Below are 22,005 nucleotides of genomic sequence, written 5' to 3' on the forward strand. Positions count from 1 at the left end.
AAAGTTACCTCTGCTCCCCGCTACCACCTTTTCCCCCGGGTGCACAAAGCTCCGTCGTGCGAGGGGCTTCTCCCCGTCTTACTGGAGGGACGAGTCCGCTTCACGGCATGCCCAGCTCTGCGCCACGGCCCGTCCGCGTGTTATAAAAAAATTGGACGTTTTCCGCACTGTTTAGACTAACCGGCGGCAGAGATGGATTACAGAACCTGCTGGCCCCCATCCGGCCCCCGTCTAGTCGCCCGTTTCTCCTGCTGTAAAGACTCAAACCTTAATCAGTCGTTGGTCTCGTTTTAGATTCAGGAGCCGTATGTCTATCCCATGCATTTTTAATACCCTCACTGTTTTACCCTCTACCACTTCTGCTGGGAGGCTGTTCCACTTATCTACCACACTCCCAGTAAAACAGAGGAATGGCTAATTAGTTTCCTACTTCCGCCTCGTGGAATTTGCCTGAAGTAGTGATAACGCTTCCAAAATCCCTGAGAAAGCATACAGTATATAGTAACCATGTTACGTGGCAGGAAGCAAAGTTATTAACCCTGCTGGTGCCGGGCTGCATCCTGTTGTGGAATTTGTGGATTTTTCTCTTTTTTGGCTCGTTTTTATGTTTTTTACTTGTCATGGTCACATCGTATCTCCTCTGAAAAGAAAAATGGCTGTCAGATTCCATCTGTCGGAGATCTCCCTGTTTTTAACCCTTTGGTGTCTTATCCCGGAGCGCGGCTGGCCTCTGCTCCACAGACTTCGGGCCGAGACTTGCGAATGAGAGCGTTCGGCGTTTTCTTGGATTTATTATTCTGCCAAAAAGGCCGTCCAGAGTTTAACCTGACGGCGCGGGGACGCCTTCCAGCTCCTTACTACTCCGGAGCGACCCCTCCGCGCACGTGCTGGGAAACTGCCCCCGCTCGCCGACACAGCGTCTGGGGGATATAATATAATAACCCCAACGTATACTTCAATATAGCTGCGGAGAGGGAGCGAAGCCAGAACTGCTCCGACGTGTCATTTAATGTGTATTTCCTTATGTCTTGCACGGGGGTCCGATCTCTCCTCCATTGGGGGGTCCCTTCTCCCCATTGTCACTAATTAGAGGATTTCAGACCACCAAATGTGATAGAGACCACCGTATAGAGCGTAATTATATATATATATATATATATATATATATATATGTAATTTATTATATTTTAAATGTATTGTTTTTTATATATATATATAGATATTTTTTTTTATTAATTTTTTTTTTACAATTTCCCGTCCATTGTCCTTCTTGTTCTTGATACTTTTGAGACGTAGCCAGTTTATTTCTGCCCCGGAGCGATTACTCTGACCGACATCTCTGATACTTTGTCGCAAAAGAAAAAAGTGAAAGGTGAAGACTATTTAGTGCCCCCCCCCCGATCAATCACTCGTAAGCCTTTTCGCAAGGTGTGCGCCCGGCCACATTCCTGCCGGGGTACGGATCGCGTAGCTGCCCCGAGCATTGTTTCAGATGACACTTTTGACACTTCTGTTTTGAAGCTTTAACGGTAAAAAGGCGGTTTCTCCCCTGTTTTCGGGGTCCGAGGCTGCCTTCAATCTCAAGGTCTCCGGGCGATCGTCCTGTCTGGCTGGACCTCTCTGCTACTTTAAGTCACAAAGGTCAAGCGAGGGTTAAATGCCAAATTATTAACTGTGCGCTAACGTCCTTTTTTTTTTTTTTTTTTTAATATTTACAAAAGGACAGAATTATACATTTTGCAGTTTATATTTAGGAATATTTTCTTTTAAATATTTTTTTACACCCTTTTTAAGCTTCGGGGTGATTCCAAAGAAACCCCACATCTCCCAACAACTTGAATTACAGAATATATATTTTAGATATATTTTATACATAACCCTGCTCCACTGCAACATTCTAGCGTTTGAAGATTTTTTTTTTCAGGGATTATTTTTTAATATTCCTTTTTTTTTTTTTTTTACTAATATTAAAGACATTTTCCATCTGTTTTAACCAATATCATATATTTTTTTATATTTCTTTTTTTCATTATAACAGAAAATAGGCTGGGTTTTGGAGTAATTTCTCCTGAAATCAAGCAGCTAACTGTAAAATCACTATTAAATAATTTCCTTTCTTTTAATATATTTATATACATTTTTTTGTAATTTTTATTTCTTTTTTACATTTTTTTTTATTTTTTATTTTTTTTTTACATTTTTCCCTATGGCTCCATCTTACCTTGGAAACGGAGTTTCTTCTCTCTAAACACTCTGACTTCCTCCTATGTAAATTATATTTTTGTTTTTTTTTCGGAAGTCCCCTAACAATTTGGAGCGCTGTGAAGTTTAATCTGCGCTCCGTGTGGATGTTCCACCGGGGCAGACGCGCAGGTTCAGCGCCGGGTGAATCCTGTCAAACAGAATTTGAAAGTTCACGGAGAGGTGAAGGCAGAACCAGATTATGCAGACACGCTCTAGCTTTTCTCTCTCGTGTCTGAGTCATAGGTAAATTTACTGTCAAAAACATGCGCCACATTTACACGTTTCCTCCACCCTGCGATCTGTAACAGGTGCGCGCCCAATCGAGAGCATCGGAATCCAAAATATTCCTCCAGCTGACGTTGCTGTTTCAGAAAGAAACAGTGTGTGTGTGTGTGTATATATATATTATTTTTTTTATTTTTTTATTATTATTATTTTTTATTTCATTTTATTCTTTTTAGTCTTTTTTTATTTTATTTTAAATTTCTTATTTTTTTTTAATTTTATTTTTTTAATTTTATTTTTTTACAGTTTTCTGTACTTTTGTTTTTAGGGAAGTCCAATGTCCATGATCCAGTTTTCCATTTACAGTGTTGAGTCCATAGGTCTGAATTATCTGTAGCATGTTATGAAATAGATGACACACCAATGTTATAAGTTTAATAAATCATTTAAAGGGGGGGCTGTCAGACCCGATATTATTATTATTATTTTATTGTTTTAATCAGTTTTATTAGGATTTATCTTTACTTGCTCTTGGAACATACATCGTTTTAGGAGCCTCTAGCATGAGCTATTGTTTCAGCTGTGCAGTTTATCATTTCAGTTTAATACACGCAAATCTTATTAATATTAATTATAATCCGATAGAAATCTAATAATAACTATGTTAATATTTCAATACAAAGAAATAAAATACTATCAGTAATATATTGTATGTAAATAATCAATAAATCAATAATGACATTTGATGTTATTTGAGCAGAGTCCTTCTCACCCGCTGTTTCTGTTACGTGCGGTCTACCCATTGTACAGCGCTACGGAATATGATGGCGCTATATAAAACAATAAATAATAATAATGAATGGTATTTTTCGTGGTAGAATTTAATAACGTAGTGTGTCGTCGGAGGTTGTTATAAGGAATGCCGCGGCTTTCGGGGGAATGATTACGGAGAAAACGGAATCTGGGGGCAGAGATCTCAATCAGGGGACAGGGTGGTCACCCCAGTCAGGTGTCTTGTGGCGGGCATGCTTCGAATACCTTATTACTTATCGATTTATATAGGGCCGCCATACTCCGCCGCGCTGTACAGTGAACATAATTAGAATACATATTTTTTTTAAGTGACTTTCTGACCTTTTAATCTGATGAAGGAGGCTGGAAGAGGCAGCATGTGATAAGGAGCAGGGACATTGCTGGCGTGTTTCAAACACTTCTAGAAACAGGTTTAGCTTCCAGTTGTTACACTTAAAGTATTTTATTCTCTAATCCGATGCCGTGACTCCTGTTTGAGTGACAGCTCGGTGATTAGAGACTACATTGAGGTCACGGACAGGCGGGGGCCGAAGGTGTGAGCTCCCCGGCCCAGGTATCCCTTTCAATGACACGGTGGCTCCGGCGCGCTAATCCCAGAGTTACTTTGTTATACGGGGATCGTTAAAACGTTCGTTAATTACTTTTGTTATTGTTGAGACAATTGTTACAGACAGGCAGATAGACTCTGACTGCATCAGAAATCAAAATCATTTAGAATTTTTTTCAGGTTTGGCAAAATCTGCCTTTTGTTGCATTTGGCTCTGAGGATGAGGTGAAATTTCCTGTTCCTGTCTCAAGGAGATGAATTCTGCACAGAACTCGACACGGCCTGCTCTGAGTGCGACCGCTCCTGTGAAGCCGCTGGATGGTTCTGCCCACCGTGCTGCAGCTCAGTTTCGGGGTCTTGGCGATCTTCTTACTGCCTCGGTCACAGGGGAGGGCTGGCAGCCTAAGGCCTGGGGGACAAGTCAAGTGAAGTGGCTCCGCCCCCTCGCACTCACCTTTCACCCCTCACGCTGCTCCCATCACTATGCGGCCATCAGACTGCTGGAAAACTGATCTAAACGGCCGCTGGGTGCTGATGCCACCGAGGTGAGTGCGAGGGGACGGAGCTTTCACCCCTCACGCTGCTCCCATCACTTGGCGGCCATCGCATCCGGCCGCTGGGTGCTGATGCTGCCGGCCGGCGCTGCTTTAATACTATTTTTTTTCCATTTAACAGCCGATCCGGCTTGCCATATTAAATTTAAAAAAAAAAAGTATTAAAGTAGCGCCGGCCGGCGGCATCAGCACCCATGGCCGTTTAGATTAGATTTCGGGCGGCCTGGGGGGCAATTGCCCCCCGGGCCAGCCCGCCCCTGCTCGGCCATCTTTATGTAGAGCAACAATTCGTTTTTTCAGATCCTCAGAGAGTTCTTTGCCATGAGGAGCCATGCTGAACTTTCACAACCTGAGACTTTCCACACCTGAGGCCTTGTAACGCTAACGAGTCACATGACACCGGGGAGGGGAAATGGCTATTTGGGCCGAATTTGAAGATTTCCACTTAGGGGTACACTCACTTTTGTCACTAAGGTGTTAGACATTAATGGCTGTGTGTTGGGTTATATTTGACAGGTTAATGGCTGTGTGTTGGGTTAATGGCTGTGTGTTGGGTTATATTTGAGGGGTTAATGGCTGTGTGTTGGGTTATATTTGAGGGGTTAATGGCTGTGTGTTGGGTTATATTTGAGGGGTTAATGGCTGTGTGTTGGGTTATTTTGAGGGGTTAATGGCTGTGTGTTGGGTTATTTTGAGGGGTTAATGGCTGTGTGTTGGGTTATATTTGAGGGGTTAATGGCTGTGTGTTGGGTTATATTTGAGGGGTTAATGGCTGTGTGTTGGGTTATTTTGAGGGGACAGTAAAGTTACTCTGTTGTACGGGCTGTGTGTGTGTGTGTGTGTGTGTGTGTGTGTATGTATGTATATATGTGTGTGTATGTATGTATATATGTATGTGTGTGTATGTGTGTGTGTGTATATATGTATGTGTGTGTCTATATATGTGTGTGTGTGTGTGTGTGTATGTATATATGTGTGTGTATATATATGTGTATGTGTGTATATATTCAGCCTTTTGACATTTCCAGGTGAGGTCGACCTGACGTCCAACGCACCCAGGGGAAGCTGCAGCCCTGCTGTGTTAATCTTGGGTTTTGGTAAATAACATTTTGCTGCCGCTGTGTCCCCGTCACGTTTGATGAATGGGGGGGGGCGTCTGTCGCAGAGAATTAATGGTATTTGCATATTTCCTTCCCGTGGAATCTCCCCCAGGAGGCGCAGACTGAACTCTCCGAAATCCGCGGCTCCCCGATGCCTTCCTGCACTCGAAGCTCATTCTTCTTCTTCTTTTACATTTCTTCACTTATTCTGAAGCTGGGAGAAGGTGAAGAGTTTAAGAGTAATCCTCGGACGAGAGGTGGTCTTGCCTTTCGTGGGGGCTTCACAGCTAGATAATAAACTTTTAATGAAGGTTCCATGTGGATCGTGTTCTGCGGGTCGGGTTCCGGGCCTGGCGCTCTCTGCGGGTCGGGTTCCAGGTCTGACGCTCTCTGCGGGTCGGGTTCCGGGTCTGACGCTCTCTGCGGGTCGGGTTCCGGGTCTGACGCTCTCTGCGGGTTGGGTTCCGGGTCTGGCGCTCTCTGCGGGTCGGGTTCCGGGTCTGGCGCTCTCTGCGGGTCGGGTTCCGGGTCTGGCGCTCTCTGCGGGTCGGGTTCCGGGTCTGACGCTCTCTGCGGGTCGGGTTCCGGGTCTGGCGCTCTCTGCGGGTCGGGTTCCGGGTCTGGCGCTCTCTGCGGGTCGGGTTCCGGGTCTGGCGCTTTCTGCGGGTCGGGTTCCGGGTCTGACGCTCTCTGCGGGTCGGTTTCCGGGTCTGACGCTCTCTGCGGGTCGGGTTCCGGGTCTGACGCTCTCTGCGGGTCGGGTTCCGGGTCTGGCGCTCTCTGTGGGTCGGGTTCCGGGTCTGATGCTCTCTGCGGGTCGGGTTCCGGGTCTGATGCTCTCTGCGGGTCGATGCCATATAAATCCCTTCTCGTTTATGTAAAACTCTCTTTCAGGCAGTAAATAGTGAGCTGGGGGGGTAGGTTAAGGGGGGCATCTCTTGATAATTACCCCCCCCTTATTAAACCTCCCCCTTGGAGATCACCATTAAACATTGACTCTCCGTGTTGTGAGTTTCTGTATCTTTGTGTTCCTTTATCCCATTGCTGACTTGTATTAGAGTGTAAGCTTCTTTGTCCTCTTGTTGTTGGGTGATCACGCACTGGGTTAGCCGTAGTTTTTGGCCCCTGGCTGCAGGCGCGAGTCTCAGCGTTGCTATTTAGCTCTGAAAATCGCCCAAAGCTAAGCGAAGGCCAACGAAGTTGAACTCGTAGAGGTGTCGGGAACCCGAGACGATGTAACGAGCGCCAATTAACCTGGGTGTGATGATGATGATGACTGCGTTCCGTGCGAAGCGTTACTCACGTCCCCTGCCCACAAATCATCCTCTCGAACGTGCGCGCTCGTAAATCCAAGTGTGGTTTGTTGTCTGAAAACATAAATATGAAGTGATGTGGATTCTTTCGATGGGAGCCGCCCGCGGTGTCGTAGAATACCAGCCGTCCGCGTCACGGATTCGGGATAACGAAATCCTCGTCATTTAAAGAGGAAGCCTCCCTAATTAATGGAAAATAAATCTGTTTTGGTGTTATGAACTTGGGATGCTCTGAGGTGCCGGAGCCACCATTATTGCCCGGTTCCGAGCTGTGTCTAATACAGAGTCTGCTCTGGAACCTGGAGCGAAATCTCTCTAGAACAAGGCGTACGTTCCCATTGGTCCGCCTCGGCATTGAGTTACACCGGGCTCTGTCCGTAGAGGAACCATAGAACGTGTGTGATGTATTGTTGTGTTGTTGTGTTGTTGGTCTTTCTAACGATTCCTTTTATGTTTTTTTTCTTTCTCCAGCTTTTAGATCTCTTCATTAAATGGGATTGGTCCACTTACCTGGCCGACTACGGGCAGCCCACGTGCAAGTACCTGAGAGTTAACCCCACCACCGCGCTCACCTTACTCGAGAAGTAAGTCGGACGTCGTGCCGCGTTTAATGTTCACCCGCCATACCCGCATTTCCACGCCGTCTACCGACCGAGGGTCTTCCCATGGGCTACTCGCAAGCCCAAAATATCCGTCCTGATATTTATAGATGATGTGTAATAGGCCGGGGTGTCTTCTCTGTACCCGGCGGCTGTACTGTATCTCTATGTTCTGAGTGGACACCGCCGGGGCTCTGTTGGTTTCCAGTTCTCGCGTCCTCCTTCCTTTGGATAAGATTGGGTGTCCCCAGATTCATGGCCGCCGATCATCTGACCGTAAACCAGCTGGCTTATAATAGTGTCATCGATAAAACATTGCGTGATGGAGTTGTTTTGACAAACGTTCAAATGCCCGACTTCATCATCCTTGTTACCCAAGTGAGATTTACCTGAACTGTGAAGGGCTTCAAAGTCACATGTCCCGCGACCCATGTTTCCTTCTACCATTATATGTGACCACAGGGGTGTTACCGGTAGTGGGGGGGGGGGCTCTTGGCAAATAAACTGTATGTTATGGCGTTCCGTGGGGATGACTTTATTTCTAATAAATCCGGGCTCTCCGTCCATAACTTCCGTCTTCGTCGCACTTTTTACCCCCCACTCATTTCATTTACCTTTATTTTCAGGATACATCGAATGTAAGTACAGTTGCGTTCTCTATGGTGTGAATTAACGACGCTAATGTCGCCCCATCTCGAGTTCCTACTAAACCCCGCGTCGCTCTGTGTCGCTCTGTGACGTTGGAAATACTTTAAGCTCCACTTGTTTGCTGGATGATGAGAGTTGCAGTCAGACGGCGCGAGGCTTGTGCATCAGACGCGTGGCCCCCAGCCTCATGCTTTAATCATGCGCGCCCCCTTTTCTTCCGTGTAGTTACCGTAACACGTTGGAGTTTGGTGGCCGCGTCTTCCGGATGCTCTCGTGTTCCTGCGTGTGCCGGTCACGTAGCTGGAGGTCTTCATGGACCATCTGTGGTTTTTTTTGGAATGTTCTTACTAATCTCTGGATTCTTTGCCAGCGAGATGCGATTGTTCTGGGTTTGGTTCTACCCCGGAGAGGGGCAGGAGAGCCTCCTAAACATATAGGAATTTGGCATGATCTGTCAGGGGTCAGTGCATGGATGTTGAATCGATATTAACCCCGCGTAATGTCCCCCCCGGTGTTCTAGGTAACAGCTCGATTGTCCCGTTTTTTTTTATCGTTGCCTCGTTGAAAGTTCTTCTGTGGAATTTGACCGTTTTTAAGGTTTTTTAACACCCTTTTCCGCTGTCTTTTACCTTCAGGATGAAAGACCCCAGCCGCAAGAACAATGTTTTTGCCCAGTTCCGGAAGAACGAGAGGGACAAGCAGAAGCTGATCGAGACCGTGGCCAAGCAGCTCCGAAGCCTCATCAACACTCACCATTCATGAGCGGCGACTCGGAGGCCGTCATACGCTGAATGGATCGGCGCTCGCCCCCTGGCGCCATATTATTCCTCTCCTGGGCGGCGGATTACCTTTACCTTCCGCAGCGTAGCAGGCGTTACCGTTTCTAAGGGGTTTCAGTAGCCCGGGGGGATTTCTTCTTTCTAAGGGGGGGAGACTTTTTCTCTCCGGCTTTTCCTCGCCAGGTTTTGGGTTGGATTGCGCTGATGCAGCCATTTCTTTTGGCAAAATTTACAATATTAGGAAGCTTCGGAAAAGGTGTTTTTTTTTGTTTTGTTTTTTTATTTTTATTACAATTACTCACATACTAGGAATCCAGAACCGGCTCCGGTGTCGGATTCCACGGGTAGATTGTAGAGAATCGAGATCGTTTTTTTTTGGTTTTTTTTTACACTGATTTAAAAAAGAAATAACACTGAACTTTTTGCGGGAAATAATTCCGTGGTTTTTTTGTTTTTTTGATTCCCAAAGGGAAAGTTTTTAGCAGCCTCAGAACTAAAAAGAAAATGAGTTGAGACGCCGCGTTATTGTATTCTGATCCTGGTTTGTTTCTGCGGAGTATGCGCGGCTGAAGCGGCATCGGGGGGGCCGTTATATAATCAGTCCCGGCTTGGGTTTGACTTCCTCCGCGCCACCGGGAGGCCAGCCGGTTACCGGCTTCATCAAAGGGCGTCCGCGGTCCAAAAACCCAATGTTTGCTGGTTTCATGGACGGCCACCAAATGGAAGTCTTCTAAATAACTCCTTCCTAACGATTATTCTCATGAGAAGAGACTGCCGTGGCTTCACCGCGTTTCTGCACCATCCTGCTCGCCTCTCGATATGCAAATGGAGCCAATTGCCTCTCAGCTGTATCACCAGGTCGCTTGTGCCCGCATATAACTGGCAAATACCCCCGTATCCAGCCTTGCCACGCGTCCAGGCAGACGGTTTGAGTTTATTCAGTCCCTTTACCCCTCTTAGCATGTTTAATTTCAGTGCCAATTAACACGCAGTCGCCCTCACCAAACATATAAACACATGTATGTGCCAAGTCATCTCTCCTGACCTGGAGGTATTGCCTGTCCTCATCTATTCCACGTCCCGACTCCGTGTGCCATGTGTTGGAGCGCCAGAGGACGGCTTCGTGGCCCTCGCGTCAGATGTTATCCTCCTCACATGGACTGAATCGCACAAATATCTGTCCCTTAGAGCCCCCCAACCCCAGGAGAAGCCGTGACCTCCCGCCATACCCGTGACGTCTTATTATCTCGTGGAGCCGTCTCCGTGTATCCCTCCGAATCGGGGACATCCGATAAACCGTGCCGTGCGTTTCTCGCCGCCGTGTCCATAACATGACGGCACGCGTGTGTTTTTGGTCTGTTGGAGGATGTTCCCGCCGGTGTCTACGTAGCAATAATCAGAAGCTCGTCTCTTTGTGGAACGGCTGCAGCCGAGCTCCCGCGGGGCTCGAGATTTAGGGGTGAAAGGCTTAGCGTGTAACGTATTAACCCCGTCACGGTCTGTATCATCTACCCGTGTGCGCTGGGGTAAGACGGGAGCCGTCGTGTATTCCAGGCCGTTGGCCGCCATCAGTAATGATTTTATTTTAACTCAAACTAAATCCTCGGAGGTCATTGAAGGTCCTTTAACGCTGCGCTTCATCATACGCCATTGTAGGCCTACACTCCAAACCCTTCACCACCGGGGATACTGTTTACACGCAACGCGCTGCTTTTCCTATCGCAGACTCATTGATTTACGGCGGGGCCGCGCATGTATGAAGCAAGGCTTATCTTACAGAACTAACGCTGCTTACCGCAAGAAGTCGACAACCAGGAGACTAAAAAAAGGGAACGTTAAGGGAAATAATTCGGGGAGACAACCTGCGGAGATTGCACTTTTAACTCCTCAGCTGCCGGTCGGAGGTCATCGGCACGGAAGATGTTAACCCCCGCTGGGTTTTTTTTCAGGATAAAGCTATGATGACAAACGTTTGGAGCTTTTCCGCTACGTGACTGTACGGCGGCCCAGGACCGGGGGTGGGAAAGCGACAGCCCGAGAACGGCAGCTCGAGGTTACACTGTCAGGCGTGTACAGAAATTTTATCTTGACTTGAAATCTACCGAAAATGTAGTCCGCACCCCGCTGTACAATATTACAAAATAAAGAATGACAGCGCCATTGTCTTCCCGCGTTACTTTGTGTCAGGTGCTTGTCCTTTGTGAATACTGGGTTATTGTACTCTGCTGCGGAATATGATGGCGCTATATAATATCCTTTAATAACGGAAACCATGACTTGTCAGGGGCTATCGATATTCTTAGTGCAGTCACCTCTGTTCAAGCAGGGATTCCGGCTGCGATAAAGCAGTGAGATGATATATCGGAGTACGTTAATAATATGCAATCCACCATAATATGGTTCAGAGAGATAAAAACAAGTAAACAGTTAAGTTCATGAACTCCAAACGGAATACTCCGTGATAAGGTTGAGTAACGGAATCCAAGTATTTAGTGGTGTATTTATGGGGGGTCACTGACCCCAGGCTCAGCCCAGCTCCCCCAGCCACCTTCCTCTTGCACAGTGAGTCCAATACACCCGGAGATGACGCCGTCCCCCTGATCGCCACCTCTGATGGACAAATCAATCAGCTAATGGGGTGTTTATAATGTTATGGTTGCCCTTCATGCCCTGCTTTACATCTGGTAGATCCAAACCCCGGTGGCCACCAATAGCCCAGAGAGGAAGGGTGCGATGGTGAGGACAATCTTCGAATTGCACTCCTGATTATTCCATCGTGCCGCTATAATGCGATGCATAGTAAAGTATAAGATATATAAATGTCTTCCAGTTCATCCCAAAGGTGTTGGATGGGGTGGAGGTCGGGGCTCTGCGCGGCCGGTCGAGTTCTTCCACCCCAGAGTCATCCAACCCATGTGTTTATGGAGCTCGCTGTGTTCGTGGGGTTGCAGTCGGGCTGGGACGGGAAAGGACTTTCTCCAAATGTCTTGGTGCTGAAGCATTAGAATTACCCTTCACTACAACTAAGCGGCCCAAACCCTGGAGAACAGCCCCAGATCCTGTTATCCCTCCTCCAGCCGGTGCTATGCGTTCCGGTAGCTAACGTTCTCCTGGCATCCGCCAAACCCAGATTCATCCATCAAACGTCCAGATAGTGAAGCCCAGAGGAGGTGGCTTTACACCACTCCAGCCCACGCCTGGCATTGTGCACATAGTGATCTTCGGCTTGGAAACGCGTTTCACGAAGCTCCCGGCACACAGGGCTTGTGCTGATGTTGCTTCCGGAGGCAGTTTGGATCTCTGTAGCGGGAGATGTTACACCTGAGGACAGGAGATTGTTACACGCCATTCGCTGCAGCATTTGGGGGCCCGCCATGTTTATAATCACTGAGCTCTTCAGTACGTTCTACTGCCGATGTCGGTCTACGGAGATGGCTGCCTATGGGCTGATTTTATACACCTGTTAGTGCTGAGTGCGACTGAAACCCCCAAACTCAATAATTAGGAGGGGCGTCCACATACTTTTAAAATAGAGGATTTCATGCCCGTAACAAAAACTATTGGCATGCGCGTTACGGCATCCGCAAACCTCGTTTCTTTACCTTTCCCTCAATGAATAAAATTTATAGCAAGAAAAATATGAGTTAATTATTAAAACAAAATAATAAAAAAAATGCGGACATGGATGTTATATTTTTTCTTTAAAAAGCCAATTTTTTGTAGCATTCCGTGAGATATAATTGGAGTAAAACCTCACATAATGAGCCTTACGCGATGATGATATTCCGCCTGCTCGTTTCGAGTTCCTGTCCTGTCTCGGATTAGCGCGCGGGGGGGGGTGCTGCGCCGCGTTATTCCTCTTATCGAGTTTCTCAGGCATATTACGCCCCCAGCTGCGGTATAAGTGCTGCGAAGCTCGTCATCACGACGCTTATTCTTCCAAGACTTCTGATGCATTTACTAATCACCAGGCGGATCTCCTGTGTGGACTTTACTGCGTTCGCTCGTTATCAGCTTCTTCCGCATCGTGAAGAATTCTTTCACTGCCAGTGTGAAAAACATTTAGGTTTTCATAAAAAGGGAATAATGGATTTCATTTATAAAGCCGTTCCCTCAGGGTCGGCCCCAAACTTAATGCTGCCTGGGGCGAAGTTTAAAATGACGCCCCCCCCTGGCGGGGGGGGGGCAGCATTTTAAACTTTGCCGACGCCATTATCTTACCCCCCCCCCCGGAAATTGACGTCACTTCCGGCGCTCAGCATTACAAGCCGGCACCGAGACCGAGCTAGAGGGCTCGCAGAGGAGAGAGAGGGGCGCCGAGCGGGTAAGTGAAAACCACTCAGTGCCCCTCTCTCTCCTCCGCTTCAAAACAAACAAAAAAACGCTTGGGGTGGCAAAGTGCCGCCCCTTCAAAAGTGCTGCCTGGGGCAATTGCCCCACTCGGCTCCATTGTATGGCCGGCCCTGCGTTCCCTGCTGTTTCTATACACATTATCGGGGCTTTTAGGGCTGTAGAACCCTGCAATACCCTCATACCCAGCAAACATTCTGCAAACGTCCTTCGTCCCTCGTTCTCCCGGGTCCTGGTTCTCCCTGGCTCCTGGTTCTCCCTGGGTCCTCGTTAGTTCTCCCAAGTCCTCGTTTGTCCCTCGTTCTCTTTGGGTCCTTGTGTTCTCCTAGGGTCCTTGTTCCGGGTCCTCGTTCCCCCGCGTCCTTGTTCTCCTGATCTTTATGGAAACCATTAATTGTATACCCAATCGCTATTTTTTCAGGGAATGCTACATTGCCACGTGACACAAACGCAGGCACTGATAGGTGGCTGCCACAGAACCTCAGAAAATGTTCTATGTTTATATGCGATTAAACTTTTACAGGAAATAATAAAAAGACGAATCTGCTAAGGGTCTATTTACTCAGCGCTCCCAAATAGAGCAAAATATTTCATAAAACCATAATTGGTTCAAAGTTTGTTATTCTTGCCCTATAAATACTAATTGTCGTCACGACGCGGGTTATTTATGTCTTTACCGGATCGATAGGCCAGCCGACCTCCTCTCGTGTTTTCTGAGAGTGTTCGTGACTCCTCCGCACTCTACAGATTCAGCTCGAGAGTCTTCAGCCCGCGTTCTCCACCCCAAACCCCGCTTCGTCTCTTTCCGCGGTGAACTTTCTGCTTCGTAACTTTTTCATAATTCTCCATTTAATCTCATCCCAAATGATGATTTCTGGTCAATCACGGGGTCACCTCAAGGAAAAAGCCTCACTAATGAGATGTTCAAGTGGATCTAACGGAGACATAATTCTACTTCCTGCCGCCTCCAAGGTCATTGGGCCCGACGGACAAATAATTGTTGGGTTTCTGACTCATGTTTCTCTCGGTCTATTATTTTTCTCTGTTCTCCTGTGGTTTGGATGAAGCCATCTCAACGGGTTTCATACATCGAAGAAAAAAATGAGGAAAATGTGCTACTCGCTCTGCAAACGTTCTAAAAATGGGGTTTTTTTATACCTAGTCTGAGCCAGAGTTCTAAATTCTAAAAAAAAAATTAAAAAAAATCCTTTTGTGTTCTGGAGCAGATTGGCCAAAAGGAGAAACTTTGCACAACGCAGGTCCAAACACAAACAGAGACTGGGGTGGAAGTAGAGCGTCCATACCTCCTGGGTGCAACAACAATACAGAGGAGACCGTATGATGCAAGCCAGAGTCACCTATGATGTCATTTGGGATTGGGTCAAAAATAAAGGCAGATAGAGTTCTTTTTAATTAAATGGAGACACTGAATTCACCAGATTTCATGTAAAATATTAGAATAAATAATAAGTTCTTTATGATGTCACCATAATGCAGTAATGACCTCACTCCCATTAATCTTTAGTCTCTCTCTCGAGCTCTCATCTAATAATCCGTGGGCATTTTGGGCACACGACTAAGCCGCCTGCTGCTGACTATTGTTCTCTGCTAGTTGTTGCTCTAACGTGTTAGCGAGGTCAGTCGCGTGCTGGGATCCTCTCCGAGCGAGTGCGACCATTTTGAATAAAAGATGTCAATTATGAAAGAATTGTATTTTTTAGTTTTTAACTTAAAATCCGTCCATCGTTAAGATTCTTCTGTCAATAAATCCGTTAATATTTCTAATTACATCGATGGCGCAGGTAATTAATGCGGGACTCGGGCAGCCATTAATCCGACGGGGTTGCGTTATATATCTCTGTCTCTGGGAATGTGGTTGATGAGCCGGCCGGAGCCCGTTATTACCCCTGAGCAGATGGAGAGAGATCTCCCGGCGCCTTCACTCCAGAAGGTAAATTTCATTCTTTCAGACAACGTATTTCATCCCATATTCCATTAGGTTTGGGGAAAAGCCTAATTTTCTCCGCTTTTCCCAAGAGCCACCCATATCAGGCATTTTCCCCCTGCGGCACGTGTAAAGTGCTGCCCCCTTTAGTATGCGGGGGGTATAAATTCAGACTCTGTTATACCTCCCCCATACTGCAGGGGGCAGCACTTTACACGTGCAGGGCAGTAACCTGTAGAACGTATATGTGTCCTGGAGCAAAAAGGGGCTGATTGTGGTCTCCCTATCTGTAGGCGAGGGACAGGAGAACCCAGACCCGGAGGAACATGGGTAACATAAGTTCTGGGGGGGGGCGTTAATGAAGTCACCCAGGAGTCTTAAGTTAGGCCGAGCTTTTACAGAAGTTGGGTAAAAGCAATAAGGGGCGATTTCTGTGGATAAACGGTATCCGGGGACAGACAGTGTCAAATATTCTTAGAAGAATAAATTATTGCTGGGGCCGAAATCCACTGAATGTATTTTTTTTTAATAAAAGCTTCACTTTTTTGTATATTCTCTAAAAAAAAAACAAACAAACAAAAAACCCAATAATGATAGAAACTAACGATATCATGTTCTAAATGCAGTTAAATATCTGATATTTATCTTTCTTAGGAACGAGCGCTTGCTCTTTTGTTTTGGTGTGTCAAAAAAAAAAATCTTTATTAAAATTTCAACTATTTGGTTAAAAATATACTACTTAAAAAAGTATATATATTTTTAAAAACCAATAAAAAGTATTTCTTTCCGATTCACCGACGCCGAGTCTCACATCGCAGGTGAACGGCCAACGGCGCGGGCTCCTTTATCACAATGCATGGGTGATTGTTAGGTGTCCGCGTGGTCACGGGTGACTCGGCTCTGCCCCCCGGCCGCGTCCTCCAAACGCTTCCTTCTTTCTCTTTTTTTTCTATTCCTGCATCCTCGGGCTGTCATGGCTTCCTCTCCTCGGCTCATTCATGCAGGTCAGATAACCATCACTTAAAAGAGACCCTCGGTGCAAGTCCATGATCTCCTTATCTGTTCCTCCTCCATCCTGTTCTGTATTTATTCCTCTCGCTCGCCCCTCACTCAGCTGTCATCGCCTCGTCTCCCTATCCTTCTTGATACCTGTCGTTCCTCTTCAACCCTCGCCTTTATTTTGGTCGCCAACACAGGACGTCCATCGATGGAGGATCTAGGAGTTCTTCTGTCCTCCAGGGATAACGCTGAATCGCACCAAAACTATACGTAACAAAATAACAAAAAAGCATATTATTATTAATACCTTTTATTATTATAAACACATATTTCAGGACTTTTTTTTACTGGATACCGGATTCATAGCTGGCCGTGCCACCAAAAATTAACCATTAAAATAACGGTAATGAAGTAAATGAAGTTAAAAAAAATCAACCTTTTTAGAAAATGCCTTTTTTTGTACTGAATTTGTTATGAAATGTTATCTTCTTAATAATCATGGAATTTGCTTGAGGAATCTAAGCGGCAACGGGAATTCTCCGCTTTTTGTAACCTTCTTTGGACTTTAAGCAGATAATTGTCCAAGGTCTGGGGGCAATGCTGATCGGGGCTTGGTTTCCCAAGCTCTTGAGATTGTAGATAGCGAGGTCCCTGGTGATGATTCCAGCAGGTCCCGCGCATTCCGCCGGCTGATGGAATGCATGCAGGTATCGGAGACCTCTTGCCACACTTCATCGTCATCCAAGGACGGTAACGGGACCGCGGCTGCTTCCTCTCCCGCGACACCAAACGTCTCCTGTTCCTGAGCCGTTCCTCCATAATGCACAGATGTCTCCATCCAAGATGTCTCCATACTGTTGGGGAGATGCGGAATTATTAACCCCCCTGAGTATTCCACAAAAGGGCTGCTCGTAGTCCCAACATCCTTTTCACTAAACGTTTTAACGATTCCAGCTCACAATGTTACGGAAGTTATGGACGGAGAATTAGGAGATTGGAGATCTTCAACAGTCCATAGAAAATATAACCAAAACGTGCGGGCCAAGTTGCTCTGTAACTCATGCCAACCCCCCCGAAAAACTATCTTTAAAACTCCCGATTTATTGCCGGATTTTTTTAATTCTTGCTCCTTAAAAAATGAATCGTTCTCTACTTTCTAAGAATTTGGAGCTTAGTTGATACGTTTGGTTTCTTGATAACGTGACGGAGCCCGGCCAACCCTCGGTCTGATATATAATGACCAGATGCCCCCCCCCCCGAGCCTCTGATTTCCTAATCTAAAGCTAAATTATATAAAAAAAAATGTAATTGAAGTACCTTTTACCTATTCAGTACTAAAAAATGTATGATGTCACACATATAATATATCTACGATATGCCGTGTACTGGACTTGTATGTAAGCAATTATTACTATTTATTGGTTTATATGGCGCCATCATATTCTGCAGCGTTGTACAATGGGCAGTACATCTATGTTAAACAAAATAAAAAAAACAATATATATATATATTTATAGATCTATAGTATCGTCATTATTCCTCCCCATTGAGAAAGTTGCTGGATGTTGTGGATTGGTTCAGGCAGCCGGTGGAAGGGTGGGGGGGGGGACGGGAAATTGATTATATGAAGCTGGCTCTGCCACGGGCTGCCCCGATCTTGGCTTTTATGCATTTATCACTTGCAGCAGGCGTTTAGCAATAGGGTGGGTGGAGCCGTGTGTTTGGAGAAAGTTACTGAAAAAAGTCCAAAAGACAGAGAGACAAAGTTTTTTTTTGTTGTAAATGTCAAGAAATAGAAACCGTCCATAGGTGTCTGAAAATATACCGAAAAACTTCCTCCAAGATAGGAATGCCTTCAGGGCACCCGGAGGGGGGGGGGGTTCTGGGGTATTGGGTGAGGTCCTCGCACACCCAGGGTAACTCCTCCGAGGCGTTGTTATTCTAGAGATCATCGTGTCAAAGCGATCACATCAAAGAGCGGAACGAATGCCGAACGTATACATTTTTGTGTCAGGGCGTAACGCCGGCGCTGGAAAAACTTCATACAAGACATTTTTTTTCTCCCTCCCTCCGGGGTCTTTAATCTGAGGCTGGCACAAATTCACAAAACATTCCGCAAATACCCCCCAAGGCGAAGCTGCCCCAAGACTAATAAACTGCCCCTGCTGTTGTTGTTGTTTTTTTTCTAAACCCTGGGGTATCACTTGTCCAAAAGACGTGGTTTTTTCCCCTTCACACCTGTTCTTACCGGGGTAGTTAAATTATTCTCGCGCAGAATGCCGGGCATCGAGACCCAAGAATCCGCGTGCTGGAGACGGGCTGGCTCGCCAAAAACTTTGCAATCTCGACATAAGGGTCACGTACGTTTCACCCTCCAGTGGGGGGTGGGGGACAAATCATAGAATGTATTTAATAATTATTATTTATATAATTCCCGCAGCTTTCCAATCATCTCGTGACCTTCTGCATAAAATGTTATATATATTATTAGAATTTAGCAGATAATGGGGTTTTCAGCGAAGGGTTAAATCTAGCCCCCCTCTTTCTGACGTCATTCTGGCCAGGAGGACATCTACCTAGAAGCCTCTTACAAGTAGACACCGACCCTCAGGGTCATCTGGAATCGCCTTAGATGTTTATGAGGCTCACAAACAGTAGTTTTACTCACGTGAGTTAAAGGAAGGGTTCCTTTAACCCCCTACCCTGATTATAAGCTTCCTTCAACCACGATATGTTTTAACCTCCCAGCAGAGGTGGTAGAGGGTAATACAGCGAGGGGATTAAACATGCACGGGATAGACATACGGCTCCTGAATCTAAGACGAGACCAACGGCTGATTAAGGTTTGAGTCGTTACAGCAGGAGAAATGGGCGACTAGACGGGGGCCAGATGGGGGCCGATCTGCCGGCAGGTTCTAAATTCTATTTCCAAGACCCATTTTGCACGGAATGTCTCAGTGTCCCCCCTTTGTGGCAGACAGCGAGGAGATAAGAGACCCAGACAGACACGCATCTCCTCCCCAACGCGTAGAACCGTATACCCCGGACCGGCCGGCGAGACAATGGCCCTCAGACGGCAGGCAGGACCATGGCTTCCATCCCACACAAATACAAATGTAACATCTCGGCCGCGGAGGACACCTAAGAGGATGAGATTTCCCGAGTGACGGGAGAACAAAGCGGCAAACCCAGATAAGGAGCTGTCTGAAACCGAGACCCGAGAGCTTTCTCGGGGAAGATGGGAAATGTCACGGCAGAAAGAGTAGACTCAAAAGGGAGAAGCCCTGAAGAACACGGCTCTGGGCGGGAAACGGGAGGAAGAGGGTCAGCGAGAGCTGGCAGAGCCCGCTGTTTACATAACACGGCATTTAGCGGCGATACTGATTGCAATCAGATCCCCGTAATCGCCTTCATTACGACAATTGCCCGGGCGGACCGAGCGGGGAGCGGCTTCCAGCAGACACTGCCCTTTCTGTTCCGAGGGAGGCCATTGTGCTTTATTCCGACACAGAACGCCTCTTGTTCCGCCGGCGAGACGCACAAAGCCTTAGCGTGTTGTGCAGGGGAGGGAGCCGTGTTCCTAAGACGGGGGACAGAATACAGGCCTTTGTCATGTTTGAGGTGAGCTGCGCCCAAGCTGTCCCTCCGTACGGGGATCGGGGGGCCTCGGATTCTCCGGCCGCCGGACCGACGATCCCTCCTCTCCACATCTATTATTTTATTTATATATATATTTTTTTTTGGCTAGAAAATAAATATTTTATTAAAGGTCGTACTGGTGAGAAAATGACATTAACTTTCCGAAACGGGGGAAAAATCCCCCCTCTCCCAAAAAAAAATTGAGACATAAAGCAGATAAGAGCCGTTCGGCCCGCCCAGTCAGCCCATTTTTTTTGTCGGTCAGTAACATAAACTTGGTAGGTGTCAATAGGAGCATGTGTGATCTACTTGGAAGGATAGTGGAAGGCTTACGCATGATGGGCCTGGGAGAAACCTCGCAGAATCCCGCTGCCAAAAAGTGTTGAAGCGCTTGGCTTATTGATCTGTGTCCCGGGGGGCCGGTCCGGACCCGGTCAGGCTAATGGGCCATTGAGGCCCAGAGAACAGGACGCTCGTTACTTGTGAGTAGACGGAGAAACCCCGTTGTTTTTTTTATTAGCATAAAATCTTTTTTTTTTTCTGACGGGCAGCCCCCTGGCTCACCAGATGCCGTGCGGCTACCGGCGTCCTCTGCAAGTCGGCTGAGAGTGCTGTGAAGTATAACGCTCAGACTGGCCTGGAACGCCGACGGAAGGCAGCAAAAAAGCTTTCTTTATTTCTTATGCAATTTTACCGGGAGATTGGGAAACTTTTTAATAACAGCTGTTAGTGTTGTTTTTTTTTTATTTATTTTTTATGAAGTGCCAGAATATTTTAGATGGCTGTAAACACGGGGGGGGCAGAAGACGTCACACGATCGCCAACGGCATGCGGGGGTAATAATTCAACAAAAAAAGGGGAAAAACAGATTACTGGTAACCGCAACAAAGACACAAAAGGCGAAAAATTCCAAAAAACATCCGAAAATGCTCACAAAACAGTTTTATTGGGAAAAACAGAATCTGCCGGCCCCATGTGGCCCCTGTCTGGTCTCCTGATTCTCCTGCTGTAAAGACTCAAACCTTGGTTGGTCTCGCCTTCGACTAAACAGATACACAAGGAGCAGGTGTCCTCTGCCCACCAGAGCTTACAGTCTAATCCGATGCGCAGGCCTCAGAGCCGCTGGGATTGGCCGAGGGCGTACAGACACGAGGGACTCGGTAGGCCGGGAATCCGAGCTCTTCTCAGGCCGGGAAGCTTTTTGTGTTTCATATCCTGACAGAAATCCGGGCCCCGGAACATGTGTTTCTAATTCCCGCAGACTGTGTGCATTAGGCAGAGCTTCAAAAACCACTAAAGGTCACGACTGAGAACATCAAACGGGAAATCCCAGGATTTGCTCAATAAGCCCGGATTTATATGAAGTGACCGAAATAAATATGGTGTGCGGTGGACTCCTCGCCCGCTGAAACCCCCCGCGAGTCCAACAGAGAATAAATTCCAGTTACAAAGTATTTATACCGTGGAGCTGTTTAATTCAACGGCCGAACAGCAGCATATACCAGTGTTATATACATAACCCCGTGCGCTGTATATAGTAATATAACCCCCCCAGCACTGTATACAGTAATATAACCCCCAGTGCTGTATACAGTAATATAACCCCCAGCGCTGTATACAGTAATATAACCCCCCAGCGCTGTATACAGTAATATAACACCCAGCGCTGTATACAGTAATATAACCCCCAGCGCTGTATACAGTAATATAACACCCAGCGCTGTATACAGTAATATAACCCCCAGCGCTGTATACAGTAATATAACCCCCAGCACTGTATACAGTAATATAACCCCCCAGCGCTGTATACAGTAATATAACCCCAGCGCTGTATACAGTAATATAACCCCCAGCGCTGTATACAGTAATATAACCCCCAGCGCTGTATACAGTAATATAACCCCCCAGCGCTGTATACAGTAATATAACCCCCAGCACTGTATACAGTAATATAACCCCCAGCACTGTATACAGTAATATAACCCCCAGCACTGTATACAGTAATATAACCCCTAGCGCTGTATACAGTAATATAACCCCCAGCGCTGTATACAGTAATATAACCCCCAGCACTGTATACAGTAATATAACCCCCCGCACTGTATACAGTAATATAACCCCCCAGCACTGTATACAGTAATATAACCCCCAGCGCTGTATACAGTAATATAACCCCCAGCGCTGTATACAGTAATATAACCCCCAGTGCTGTATACAGTAATATAACCCCCCAGCGCTGTATACCGTAAT

At 46.6% G+C, this 22,005-nt stretch overlaps 1 protein-coding gene across 2 annotated transcripts in view; it reads left to right on the forward strand.

The window, feature by feature from the left end:
• The window catches only part of EXOC6B (exocyst complex component 6B), a 79,862-nt gene extending 70,765 nt beyond the window's left edge, over window positions 1–9,097 (forward strand). The window contains exons 22-23 of one of the 2 annotated variants that reach the window (XM_053458092.1): window positions 7,268–7,380; window positions 8,679–9,097. In XM_053458092.1, the coding sequence (XP_053314067.1) occupies window positions 7,268–7,380; window positions 8,679–8,805 (240 nt within the window). In that variant the 3' untranslated portion in view covers window positions 8,806–9,097. The remainder of the gene's footprint in view (window positions 1–7,267; window positions 7,381–8,678) is intronic. The other variant, XM_053458093.1, reaches the window with a different exon arrangement.
• The last annotated feature ends 12,908 nt before the right edge of the window (window positions 9,098–22,005 follow it).

The sequence above is a fragment of the Spea bombifrons genome, chromosome 1, assembly GCF_027358695.1.
Source record: "Spea bombifrons isolate aSpeBom1 chromosome 1, aSpeBom1.2.pri, whole genome shotgun sequence".
NCBI classification, from domain to species: domain Eukaryota; kingdom Metazoa; phylum Chordata; class Amphibia; order Anura; family Pelobatidae; genus Spea; species Spea bombifrons.